The sequence below is a fragment of the Bombina bombina genome, chromosome 11 (genome assembly GCF_027579735.1).
Source record: "Bombina bombina isolate aBomBom1 chromosome 11, aBomBom1.pri, whole genome shotgun sequence".
Lineage (NCBI taxonomy): Eukaryota > Metazoa > Chordata > Amphibia > Anura > Bombinatoridae > Bombina > Bombina bombina.
The window spans coordinates 86,478,328-86,491,560 of NC_069509.1; the positions used below are offsets into that span (position 1 = coordinate 86,478,328).

The window sequence follows — 13,233 nt, forward strand, 5'->3', positions numbered from 1 at the left end:
TGATTGGCTAAAATGCAAGCCTGTCAAAAGAACTGAGATAAGGGGGCAGTCTTTAGTGGCTTAGATACAAGGGAATCACATAGGTAAAACTTGTATTAATTTACTGTAACTGGTTATGCAAAACTGGGGAATGGCTAAAAAAGGGTTTATTGTATTTCATTACCTTTCACAAGCTGCCAGGTTTCTTCTACAGATGTAGATATGTGAAGGATTGAAAGGTTATGAAACACAAAACCTTGATTTTTTTTTTGGTCTATTAAAATATATCACAGTATACTAAAAGGAACATTCTCTGTGGAACCAATAGAACAATTGCTCTTTTTGTTAATATTTACTATGGTCACTTACATAATAACATAAATTATGCTTACCTGATCATTTTCTTTTCTTCTGATAGAAAGAGTCCACAGCTGCATTCATTACTTTTGGGAAATAAGAACCTGGCCACCAGGAGGAGGCAAAGACACCCCAGCCAAAGGCTTAAATACTCCTCCCACTCCCCTCATCCCCCAGTCATTCTGCCAAGGAACAGTAGAAGAAATATCAGGGTGAAAGGTGCCAGAAGAATAAAAGGACGCCCCACATAAGTTACGGGTGGGGAGCTGTGGACTCTTTCCATCAGAAGAAAAGAATATGATCAAGTAAGCATAATTTATGTTTTTCATCTTAAATGGAAAGAGTCCACAGCTGCATTCATTACTTTTGGGAAAACAATACCCAAGCTATAGAGGACACTGAATGCCAAGACGGGAGGGTACAATAGGCGGCCCATACTGAGGGCACCAGGCCTAAACCCATACCCCAAAAAAAAAACGCTTCGTCCAAAGCCGAGAAAATTTTGAAAAGAAAAGCCCCAAGGACACTGACTCGCAGCTAGTCCAGAAGCCAAACTAGAGACCGCAAAGTGGACTTGACTGAGCCAACAGTCCTCCAGGAGACACTGTTGCCCAACAGACGGTCCCCAACCAAGTAACCCCCCACTAATGAAGGGAACATCAGCCAAAACCCCCAAGGGGCAAGGCAAGGAGAACCAAGGAAACCGAAAGGTCCCCTCCAAAAAAGAAAACCTCCAATAGTGAGCCCAACTCACAAAGACCCAAAGGGGCCCAAACAGGAAAGGAGGCCACGCCTAAACCAGCGAAATCCGGGATAAACCGGGGCACAGAGACAGAAAAGACTTTTCTCCAACATCCTGCAAGTACTGAATGCAAACAAAAAAAGGTAAAGTCCTCCAAGCGTCGGAACAGAGAATACCAAAGTATTCAACAACAAAAAATGTGGACCCAGTCGGAAATCCCAAGTTAAATAGAAGAAAATAGAGGGGCGCCTCATGTGTGGTATCGTCAGATGTGAAAGCAGGTGTAGCAGCTCACCCCAAATCAGATTTCTTTATGCTGTAGTAGGAGTAATTCCAATAGGCTATACTGAGTCTCAGGAGAGTAAGGAGACTCTTGTGTATCAGCAAGGCAGTAGGTAGGTTAAGATATCCACTCAAAAACGTATTTATAATAAAATACAGATATTTATTTAAAAGCAAAAGTTAAAAATACAAAACAAAGCAATTGAAGAACATCTCTATCTACAATACGGGTTAGTATTGACTTTTCATTTATTTCTTTACACATACCCATTTGGAGTACCAAATATAGGAATTTTTTATCACTGTTGGGAGACCTACACAAAAGAACAAATAGAAAGATAGTTTTTGTGTGTGTATATATATATATATATATATATATATATATGTTAGATTTCTACAGCATTTTGTAAGATATACTAATTAGGAGGTTTGGCCACCTTGGACAGGTGTCAGTTATTAATTGGAAAACACACCCCTTTGAAAGGAGGGGAATGTTTGTTAGCTGGTTATTTAAAGCAGAGGTAGGAATAAGAATGATTATATGCCTGATGAAACGGTGCAAAACCGAGAAACGCGTTGCATTATTGGGGTAACTGTTAACCCTTTTTATCCACTTAACACAGCAATTGCTTTGTTGTGTATTTTTAACTTTTGTTTTTAAATAAATATCTGTATTTTATTATAAAGCCTTGCTGATACACAAGAGTCTCCTTACTCTCCTGAGACTCGGTGTAGCCTATTGGAATTACTCCTACTACAGCATAAAGAAATCTGATTTGGGGTGAGCTGCTACACCTGCCTACAATTTGCAGTTTGTTTCTACCAGCACATAAGTGTGCTCATGGAGTATGTGAGTACCCACTTGTATCACTGAAAATATTGTCGGTTATATTTTTAATGGTCTGCACATGTAGTGCTTTTCTTCCTTTTCTGTGTCTCCTATTCCATCTCCAGCATCACAGCACTGCCTGAGAGGTGAGCTGCCACACCTATATGAATCTGCAGCCTGCTCCTACCAGCACATTGGTGTGCTTTTGAAGTGTGTGAGTACCCATTTTGCTCTACTATTATTACTGGCTTTCACATCTGACGATACCACACATGAGACGCTCCTCTATTTTCCTTAGCCATACCCGGACCAGTCGTTGAGGAGGAGGCAGCCATCGCAGGACATTCTGCTTGACTTTGGAAAGAACTTTTGCTCTTTATTTTGTAATTCTCTCATTTGGAGAGGATTTGAGTAATTTTAGATATAATACACATTTCCTAATTCAATTGTATTTTTAAAGATTATATAGGTTTACAATTGTACCTCTATTACCCCTAGTGCCCCCTTATTTGCTGTAAGGCTATATATATAGGAAATCCCAAGTTGAAGAACCCAGAGTCCATAACGGGACGACACAGAGGGTACTTGCGAGGAGGAAGCAGTCAAACAGAAAGCAAACTGCAAAAGCAGCCCTCATACAGAGGGCACGCTCCAGGCAACCTAAGCCGCCAGACCCACACACAGGTCACTAAAAAAGGGGACACAAAACCTCAATCGAGGCCCCCCGAGAAGAAGAGTATACCTTCAGAGCCCGAAAGATTAGGGAACTCCGTCCTAAAATCAAAGGAGCAAGTTGAAAAGGAAATCCATATCCTAGCAGACTGAGCTAACAAGATAGACTCAACAAGTCCACACATCCAGAGGAGACTGCGCCTTAGACCACTTGGCCATTCTGACCTGTAGAACCCCACTCAGCTGGACCGGACCAGCCCAGCCTCAGGGATCCCTAACCGGTGAACAGAAGAATCCCGAAACTGGTACAGGAACAAGCGTAAGGATAACACAGCCATCCCCACAGAGTACAGGTACAACCCGACTCCGAAACAAACGACAGGACCATAGACCTAAGGATATAACAAAAAAAAGGCACCACAAGTTTGAATTGGAGCCAGCAAGACCCCAGGGGGAACCCATCCCCCCTTTCCGCCTCCCAACCAGGAGAAGCCCCAAGAAAGGACTCCATCTCCATAGGGAGGAGAATATCCCCTAAAGAAAAGGGATGAGGCCAGAAAGGCAACAACTGTCCTCAAGGCCTGAAGCCACAGGCTAATGGGAAAATAAATCCCCAACATGAATGTCCTAGAAAAGGAACCCCCAACAAGTGGCTCGCCAAGCAGAGACACAGCCAACCCATTCGCCTGCAGAGCAAAGAATTCACGGGTTACACTGGCAAGCTGACCAAGGGAATGCAACCGTAAGGTGCACCAGAAATGGACATCCAGCGTCAGCAGCTGGGTATGAATTAACAACCCTTGAGGCGCAAGTCGTAAAGCTAACCCTAGAGCACCTGGGCTGCTCTAGGCAACAGCACAGAGTAATAAATACTCCGAAAACCTGGTCATCATGACCAGGTCAGATAGATGGAGCAAGGACATAGCCCAAGTTCCCACTACCGTGGAACACCCCGACTACCCCTGAGATCCAAGACTCCAAAACAACCCAAGACTGGGTCAGGAAAAAGGCCAAGCGAAGCCTCAACAATCGGAAGTCTCAGAAAGAAAAACAGGCCCGGGCACCTAATAGTTCAGGACACCTTACCCTAGAACTAAACACCCCACCTGGCTAAAAAGCCAGACACCAGGGATATGAATGCATATCTGTCAGGGTGCCAGGAATCAGACTGAGACGAGTCACACCTTTATTAATAGCAAAAAATAATAAAAGTCAAGTCAAATAATAAGCCAGGAGTCAAAACCAGAGCTGGTAGTCAGACGAGCCGAGTCAGGAGCCAAAGCGAATAGTCAGACGAGCCGGAATCAGGAACAAGGAAAACAGCAGAGTCAGGAACAAGCCAGGGATCAGGAACCAGGAAGGACGTCAGGCAGCCAGGTAAAACACAGGAGCTCTCACAAACAGGTCTGAGACAACGCAAGGGCAAAGCATACTGAACAGAGGCCCTTTAAATAATAAGTGATGACATCACAATTCTGAGACCGCATCCTGTCTCACATGGATGATGCAAAACAGTCTGGCCATAAAAGGAAGTGCAGGCAATGAGCAGCATCCCCCACAATGCACCAAGACAGGAAGAGAGGTGAGTAAAATGGCTGCCAGCAGCACATGGCAAACACAACAGGGAAAAAACCCTGACAGTACCCTCCCCTCAACGACCCCTCCCCCGCGGGAGGACAAAAGGCTTATTGGGGAAACGGGCATGGAAGGCACGGAGGAGGGCAGGAGCATGAACATCAGAGGAGGGAACCCAAGAACGCTCCTCCGGACCATTAGCCCCTCCAGTGAACCAAATACTGTACACGGCCCCTGGACATACGAGAGTAAATAATGCTGCTGACCTCATACTCCTCATGGTTGTCAACAAGGATAGGACGGGGACGAGGCAACACAGTGGTAAACCGATTACAAACCAATGGTTTCAAGAGGGAGACATGAAAAACATTGGAGATGCGCATAGCAGGAGGAAGGTCAAGAGCGTAAGCCACAGGATTAACCTGTCGGAGTATTCGAAAAGGACCAACATAAAGGGGAGCCAATTTATTGGAAGGCACACGAAGGTTCAAGTTGCGGGAGGACAGCCAAACTCTCTCACCAACCTGGTAGGAAGGTGCGGGGAGACACCTACGATCAGCCTGGAACTTTTGGCGCTGCATAGAACAATGAAGGCAATCCTTAATCTGCACCCACGTGGAACGGAGTTGCAGGATATGCTCCTCCAAAGCCGGAATACCCTGAGACAAGAATGAATCGGGCAACAAGGATGGTTGAAACCCATAATTCGCCATGAACAGGGATAACTTGGAGGAAGCATTAATAGCACTATTACGAGCAAACTCTGCCCAAGGTAACAGTTCAGACCAATTATTGTGGTGATCTGAGACATAGCAACGGAGGAACGATTCCAGAGCTTGATTAGACCATTACGCAGCCCCATTGGATTGAGGGTGATATGCCGAGGAGAAGGAAAGCTGGATCCCCATTTGAGCACAAAAGGAACGCCAAAATCTGGAGACAAACTGGCTACCCCGGTCTGACACTATCTCCTTGGGTAACCCATGTAAACGGAAGACCTCCCGGGCAAAAATTGAAGCAAGCTCCTGAGCGGTAGGCAGCTTCATCAAGGGAATGCAATGTGAAATTTTAGAAAAACGGTCAACCGCCATAAGGATAACAGTATTGCCATTGGAAACAGGGAGCTCAACAATGAAGTCCATGGAAAGATGTGTGCAAGGACGCTCACCATTAGCAATAGGTTGAAGAAGACCCACAGGAAGACGTCGAGGAGTCTTATTCTGTGCACAAACTGAGCAGGAGGCAACATACGCAGCAACATCAGAACGAAGACCTGGCCACCAGAATTGTCGAGTGACAGACCAAATCATTTGGTTCTTGCCTGGGTGACCTGCGGCTTTAGGATAGTGGTAAGTGTGCAAAAGTTTAGTTCGAAGTGCAAAAATAATCACACCTTTATTAATAGCAAAAAATAATAAAAAGTCCACAAGTCAAATAATAAGCCAGGAGTCAAAACCAGAGCTGGTAGTCAGACGAGCCGAGTCAGGAGCCAAAGCGAATAGTCAGACGAGCCGGAATCAGGAACAAGGAAAACAGCAGAGTCAGGAACAAGCCAGGGATCAGGAACCAGGAGGGACGTCAGGCAGCCAGGTAAAACACAGGAGCTCTCACAAACAGGTCTGAGACAACGCAAGGGCAAAGCATACTGAACAGAGGCCCTTTAAATAATAAGTGATGACATCACAATTCTGAGACCGCATCCTGTCTCACATGGATGATGCAAAACAGTCTGGCCATAAAAAGAAGTGCAGGCAATGAGCAGCATCCCCCACAATGCACCAAGACAGGAAGAGAGGTGAGTAAAATGGCTGCCAGCAGCACATGGCAAACACAACAGGGAAAAAACCCTGACAATATCCAGAGAATCCGGATAGTGAAAAGAACTTGAAAGCCCAGACCAAAGGAAGGAACCACCCCTAGCTAAGTCCAACGATCTAAGGAGCAAGGCTAGATGTCCTATGAAGAGACTTCTACAGGCCTTTAGGAAAGCATAAGGGATACCTCAAGGTAAAAAAAAACCTTCTAGCAGGGCTAGTCTCCCCATCACCTCCACACCAGCAGAGGACACAGGAAAGATACATGCGCTAAGCCTTCCCAGCTTCGGGAAACCCCAAGCTAAACAAAGTCCCCACAAGGATCAACCTTACAGATCCCTAAAAGGAAATCCAACTCACCCTGGGACAATGGAAGCAGACCCAAAGGTCTCATCACTCAGACAGTACACTTCAAGAGTAAGAGCTGTATCTAGATACACTATAAATAGCGTATGCACACCCATGCAAGGTGCCAAGAGCTGCACTGGTTTCAAACTGAAAACCCTTCGCGGTATGGCTGACTTTTTCTTATGAAATATTATGCTGTCCTAGAAATTATTGCTTGTACATTCTATTGGATATGCCCCTTAAGAGATGACGTTATTTGATAAACAGATAGAGTATATGTTTAAATACTGAATACTATAGATGAGGGTTAGGGGGCGAACTAACCAATAATGTGTTATTTCCAGACGTATAGCACTCCCTGGCATGCCTCACAGCCGCCTCTCTGCCGTCAGCGGCCGGGATGGCAGACATGGGTGGGCTTATGTATTATAGCATGTCAAAGAGAGCGGAATTAGCGATGTATGTTGTGCTCTTCGAACCTTCTAACATACCTTAACGTGGGGGCTCCAGACTATAGAGAAATTTGACAGGAGATCTAGTCTATAATGTTCAACCCCTATAGATATTGCATCTGTGGGAATTATTAGCACTCCTATTCGGCCATTCAAATATCCTACATATGCTGCATAAACATAGCCACACCTATAGTCTTTTCTAGTTTTTGGGTTGCCGTATATCCTAAACCAGGCGTGAATGTCACTCCCTGAGAATAGGACAGAACTAGTTTTCCCTGTTGACGTTATGGCAGGTAATAATTATAAGTTGATGATGCTGCGATCATACTATAGTGCCTCCTAGGCTTTGTAAATAGCTGCCTACGGGTGGGTAGTAGCTAGGCCGCATATTTGTTACTGCTGGTCGCCCAGGGTGAGTAGATATTAAGTGTAGGGCTACCGAAGAGTTAATGAGCCTATTAGTTTTAGTAACATTATTAGTTCCTATCTGAGAAAGTTAGAAATGTATTTAATTCTTTCCTGTTTTGCAAAATTGAGGCCTTACACAGGCCTAGAGTAACCTAAAGGGTATATTGATATTTTCGTGTTATTATATAGCAGATGTTGTGCCCGGTGGGCTATAGTCCAGTGTATTCCTTATTGCATGCACATATATCTTCGGGGTCATGGGGATCCTGTTCCTATCAGACACATAGTACCCAAAATACTGGCCTCAGCTATATATATGGATTTGAATGGAACCTATATCTGCTCCAGGTTCAATTCTTATTTATTTACTCTGCGCATGGGTTTAGTTTTGCAAATGATGTTAGTTTTATAAATGCCTCTACTTGTTGCTTTGTATGCTAGGTTATATGTTTGTAAGAATATATGTGTGGGTGTGCGCAAGTGTATGGATGCATGACTGTTCAACATTTCTATCGTACTAAACATGCGGTTTGATGCCATGCAGAGTATTATGTTAACATAAGGTTATAATAGGAGTTAAATACATAATATGGGTTAGTTAATGGTTGTAGGGGATGCCCAGGATATTTGTCACAAAATATTATCTCATACCCCATAAGACTTCTTACGACAAAACATGTATTTAAGATTATAGCTCTTAAATGTCCTATATATAATACATAAGAGAATATTTCTATATTTAAAGGGACCTTCAAGGGCCTGTGTAGCTATAACCCCTACATGTACCTCCAATTACTTCCCACCACATGTGGTCTAAGACAGGCCATATCCTGTCAATTGAGGTATGCTTCATCCATGTTCCTGAATATCTTGAGGGGGTTTTGTGACAAAAAATATATAAGCTTCCTTTTTTCTGATCATTTTCAAGTGTCATGTTATTAAGTTTTAAGTTTTGTTGAATATATCAAGGACAATTATGAGCCTGCAGATGTTACGAATTGGTTAATGAAATTAGGCTTACACTAAGCTAGTTGTTTTAATTTGTGTTATTTGTCCTATTAAAAATGCACTTATGTAAAATGAGGTAATATCCATGGCTAGAAAATATACCTTGTTCAGCTGTGAAGACATGCTTGTTTAATCCACCATGTAATTCCTGATGTTTGTCAAATGGGCATGTTGCCATGATGATTCTATTTGAATTTGTATTTTTACTTGCCATATTGCCTCAATAAAAAAATTATTTGGAAAAAAAAAAAAAAAAAAACCCTTTGCAGGCTAGACAGCATAAAATAATACAAGCTGTTGGATCAGGCCCACAGAGCCCTAAAAAGGCAAAATTCTCCCACATAGAGGAGAAAAAAAGAAACCAGACATTATAACATACTAACGTGTCCAAAACAACATCCGAAGAAGTATTGATCCCAGAAGGTTCCTGTAGGAAACAAAACCAAATAAAAGACATCCCATCGGATACAAATAAAATATAAGGAAACCCGGAGGTTAACGCTAAAAAAGACACAGGCCTGCCAGCAGAACCAGCCAAACGGAGCCCTATCTTTCAAAAAACTGGGAAAGATCTCAATCAAATGACAATCAGGAGATTACGTCATCCCCACATGTCTAATGAGGTGCACCATTCGGATTAGCAGACTGAAAATGCCTGTATCCAGTAACAATAGGGTCATTCAATAACTGAAAAACATGTCTGAGCAATACGCGAAGGCGTGCAATCCTGTATCGAAAGGCACAACACTCAGGAACAGTTACACCCGCAGGGAACTGTAGAGGCCCTCCCCAAGGCAGAAGGCCAGGGACAATAGGGCACGAGCACATTCTTAAACGTCTGGACTCTGCAGATGAACAATCGCCAACATTTTGTGGAAGCAAAAACATGCTGCAACCTCCGGGGGGAACACGCCACCCTGCATGGAGGAATCAGAAACTGGGTTACCCGCATGTGTAGAAGTATGAATTGGTAGGGAACTCGCCTCTCAGAGAACAGGACCCCCCAGAGACGGATGGCTCAGCTGTCCCTTGATTCCCTGAGCCAGAGGAACAAGGCGCTCTAAAATGGCATACGGAACAAAACTGGTTGACATGTGTCAACGAGGCCAGTCCGGATTCATCACCGGACAGAGAATCTGAAATTAAAATAGTCTCAGTATCAGAATACTCCATAACTGACTCAGAAATTAGCACAGTCTCAGCGTCAGAATCCTCCATAACTGATAGAGGATATATAAGTATGGACTAAAGTCGTAAAACAAAAACGGCACCTGACGCCCACAATGGCTGGGGCACTCACCACCTCCTATGACCAGACCCCTGCGGACTAGAATATTTCCTTCGCCACACGGTCGAGAATGCGGAAATGGAAAATGGAACGTAACCACGCCCGACACAAGGTGAACCGTACAGTCCAAAAAAGCGCGCCCAACTAAAAGGCTGCGTCACTTCCAAAGGCCTCAATGTTCCAAACCACGAGCCCATAAACATCACACATAAGCAGGTTGAATCACATAACAAACATGATTATAAACCCCCCTGTTCAATTACCCACCTCAGGAGATATTAACCCTCGATTCCAAGATACTAAAAGAGACTCACTGAGACCCTATTGACATTAGTTAGACCCGCAAGGTGGTAGCCTCTCGGGAAAACATTCACATTACAGTACATTGATGAATAAAGTAAAATGAAACAATCTTACCGGAATCTACGCCATGGAACAGGAACACGGCCTTTCAAGTGTGACGGATAGTAGCATCACCTCCGCCATGAACTTGAGAGAAGAAAGCAGGCAGCGGAGCAAAGTTCGACAACGCCGATTGCTTTAGGAGCTGTTTACATGAGTCGGGATGGTGTTGCAGAAATACTCTCCCTGCATCTCCGGACTCTAACTTTCATCCAAGCCCTCACTGAGAGACTGACAGGATTACTTAAAACTCCTGTCCCATGCCGAAGAGTACTACCCTCCATAAGAGACAAAAAACAAAAATTAAATTTTTTTTACAAATCTGCCATCCGCTTGGGAAGAAAGGCAAAGAATGACTGGGGGAAGAGGGGAGTGGGAGGAGTATTTAAGCCTTTGGCTGGGTGTCTTTGCCTCCTCTTGGTGGCCAGGTTCTTATTTCCCAAAAGTAATGAATGCAGCTGTGGACTCTTTCAATTTAAGAAGAATTTGTCTTAGTCTATATTATAGTTATAGTGATAAAGTAGGTTCACTCACACCTATTTATTTGTAATAGAAGCTTCAGTTACTTATTACAAACATTTTGATTGTATATAATGATTTTTAGCATCAGCTTCTTATCTACTCAAACTAATTCAATAATTAAAAAATGATAAGCATGTGATAAAACGCTTGTAACACAGAATGCCCAATTAAATAAGTGTGCAAATTTAAGGAACTTTACAATTTAATTCTATTATAGCTTTTACTTTGTTCCTTTGATAACTTTTGCTGAAAAGTAAACCTAGGAAGGCTCACAGCAGCTCAGGAGCGTGCACGTGTCTTTAGCACTGTATGGCAGCAGTGCTTGCAACAATATATATATATTATAAAACAGATGCCAACACTGCTGCTACAGAGTACTAAAGACACTCCTATGAGCTGATCTAGGTTTATTTTTCAGCAAAGGATGCCATAGAATAAAACAATTTTTATAATAGAAGTAAACTGCTTATTGTTGTTTTTTTATTTTTTATTATATCTTCTATATGGTATCAGCAAACAATGCCATAGAATAAAACAATTTTTATAATAGAAGTAAACTGCTTATTGCTGCTTCTATATGAATCAAGAAAGTAACAGTGTACTGTAAAATAGTTGTATTTCCAATTACTTGTTTTACCGTAACATGTAAGAAAAATTGCTTCTTCATGTTTATTTGTGTATATGAAATGGCTGTTTTTGTTATTCCACATCCCATTAAAATGGTTTGAGCTTGCAGGTAAACTCAGATCTCATTATTTTATCACTTATACAAAGAGACACATAGTTCCTTAACTTATATCTGTCTGTAAACCTATACTTAGAGAGAACAATGGAACATCAACATGTTATTACCTAATTCTCTTACACCCCCACTGGGAGTGTAATTTCTTCTGCTGGCTGTTTACATAGCCTGTCAATAGCCAATACTTAACTATAGAAACTTTAATTACAGGTAGGGATACCACAGGCTAAATCATCTATTTCAAATGCAGAAATAAGGGTAAATAAGCTATTTGTAAATAATTCAATACACTCAGATAAAATGGATCAATGGGAACAAAATAAGAGGGGAGAAAAAGTGAACTGCATTTTTTTTCATATTAACAATTAAGACTCATTTCTACATATCAAAATGTAATCTAGGCAAAGCACAAAGACAACCGAGATCTTATTCTTTAAAAACGATTGGAAGATGTTGCCATGTTTGTCAATTAGTCAGGATTAGTCTGCAGACATGTATATACTCACCCTGTTCTTACAATCCACCACAACCAGATGTCTTAGACCAAGGGCACGGAATAGCTTAAAAACTCTTGGCAGGGAAGCTTCCTGAAATTCATAAAAAGACATTAAACCAGATTAGTATTTATAAAAAAGATAGGAATAGAACTAATCTCTTCATCAAAATTAGACTTCATATATTACCCATACACTCATATTTCGCAATGGAGTGTGGGGGGTGCCCTAGTGGTAGATATACAATAGTATCTCAGAAAAAGAAAACACACACTCTAGCACACACTTAAACACATAGGTAAATTGGCAAAAATGTAGCCAAAAAAATCATAAAACTTAACTTTTACTTGTAGATATTAAAATACACAACATCCTACATGGGATAAATATAAACACATACAGTTTAAAAACAAAGTAGCACTGTCGGGGGGGGGGGGGGGGGCTGGATTTAACGCAGTACAAAGTGTCTATTTAAAGCAATAATCAGAGCAGCTCTCAGGACACAGCATGAAGCAAATTCCAACACCGTCAGAAGCCCATTGTAAGATGTCCACTGAGATAAAAAAAGACCCCTAATAACCTACTGACTGTTTTAGTGATACCCAGCATCCATGTAGGATGTTGTGTATTTCAATTTACCTATGTGTTTAAGTGTGCCAGAGAGAGTTTTTTTCTTTCTCTGAGATACCATTGTATATCTACCACTAGGGCACCCCCTGCACTCCATTGTGAAATATAAATGTATGGGCAATATATGAAATTTAATTTTGATTAAGAGATTAGTTCTATACCTATCTATTTGATATACAATATTATATGTGGTATTAATCCCCCATCCACCTATGAATATTACCTCTTAAACCTCTTAAGGACATGACGGATTTTTTCCGTCATAAAACCATTGAGCAAACTGAAAGCTGTGTCCTTAAAAGGGTTAAATTACCAATCTACACTTTGTAGTTGTTGAACATGGATATACACATTCCATACTATGTGCTCTGATGGCTATAATGAAAATACAGTGCCATGTATAAAAAAAAAACTACTCTCTTAATAAACACACTTCACACGAATGTTATAATAAGAAAATATGTCTACACTGTATTTATACAAAAAAATGTACATCTACACACTAGTGATACGCCCATCAGCTATAACAGTTGTGTGTCATGCGATCACATGACCTATGATGTGGCTACATAGACGATTTGATTGGCCAATAGGCAAATAAAAGGTATCCAATGATTGGGACTAAACTACGCCTTTGAAAAAGCCCAGGCAAAACGTGCGCTAGGCGTTCGCCTGTCTGTAAGTAG

General features: G+C 41.9%; 1 protein-coding gene across 1 annotated transcript in view; it reads right to left on the minus strand.

Annotated features, from left to right (window-relative positions):
• Window positions 1-13,233, minus strand: part of CLCN7 (chloride voltage-gated channel 7) — a 373,281-nt gene that overhangs the window by 17,217 nt on the left and 342,831 nt on the right. Inside the window, exon 24 of the mRNA XM_053694644.1 lies at window positions 11,930-12,010. Coding sequence (XP_053550619.1) covers window positions 11,930-12,010 — 81 coding nt within the window. The remainder of the gene's footprint in view (window positions 1-11,929; window positions 12,011-13,233) is intronic.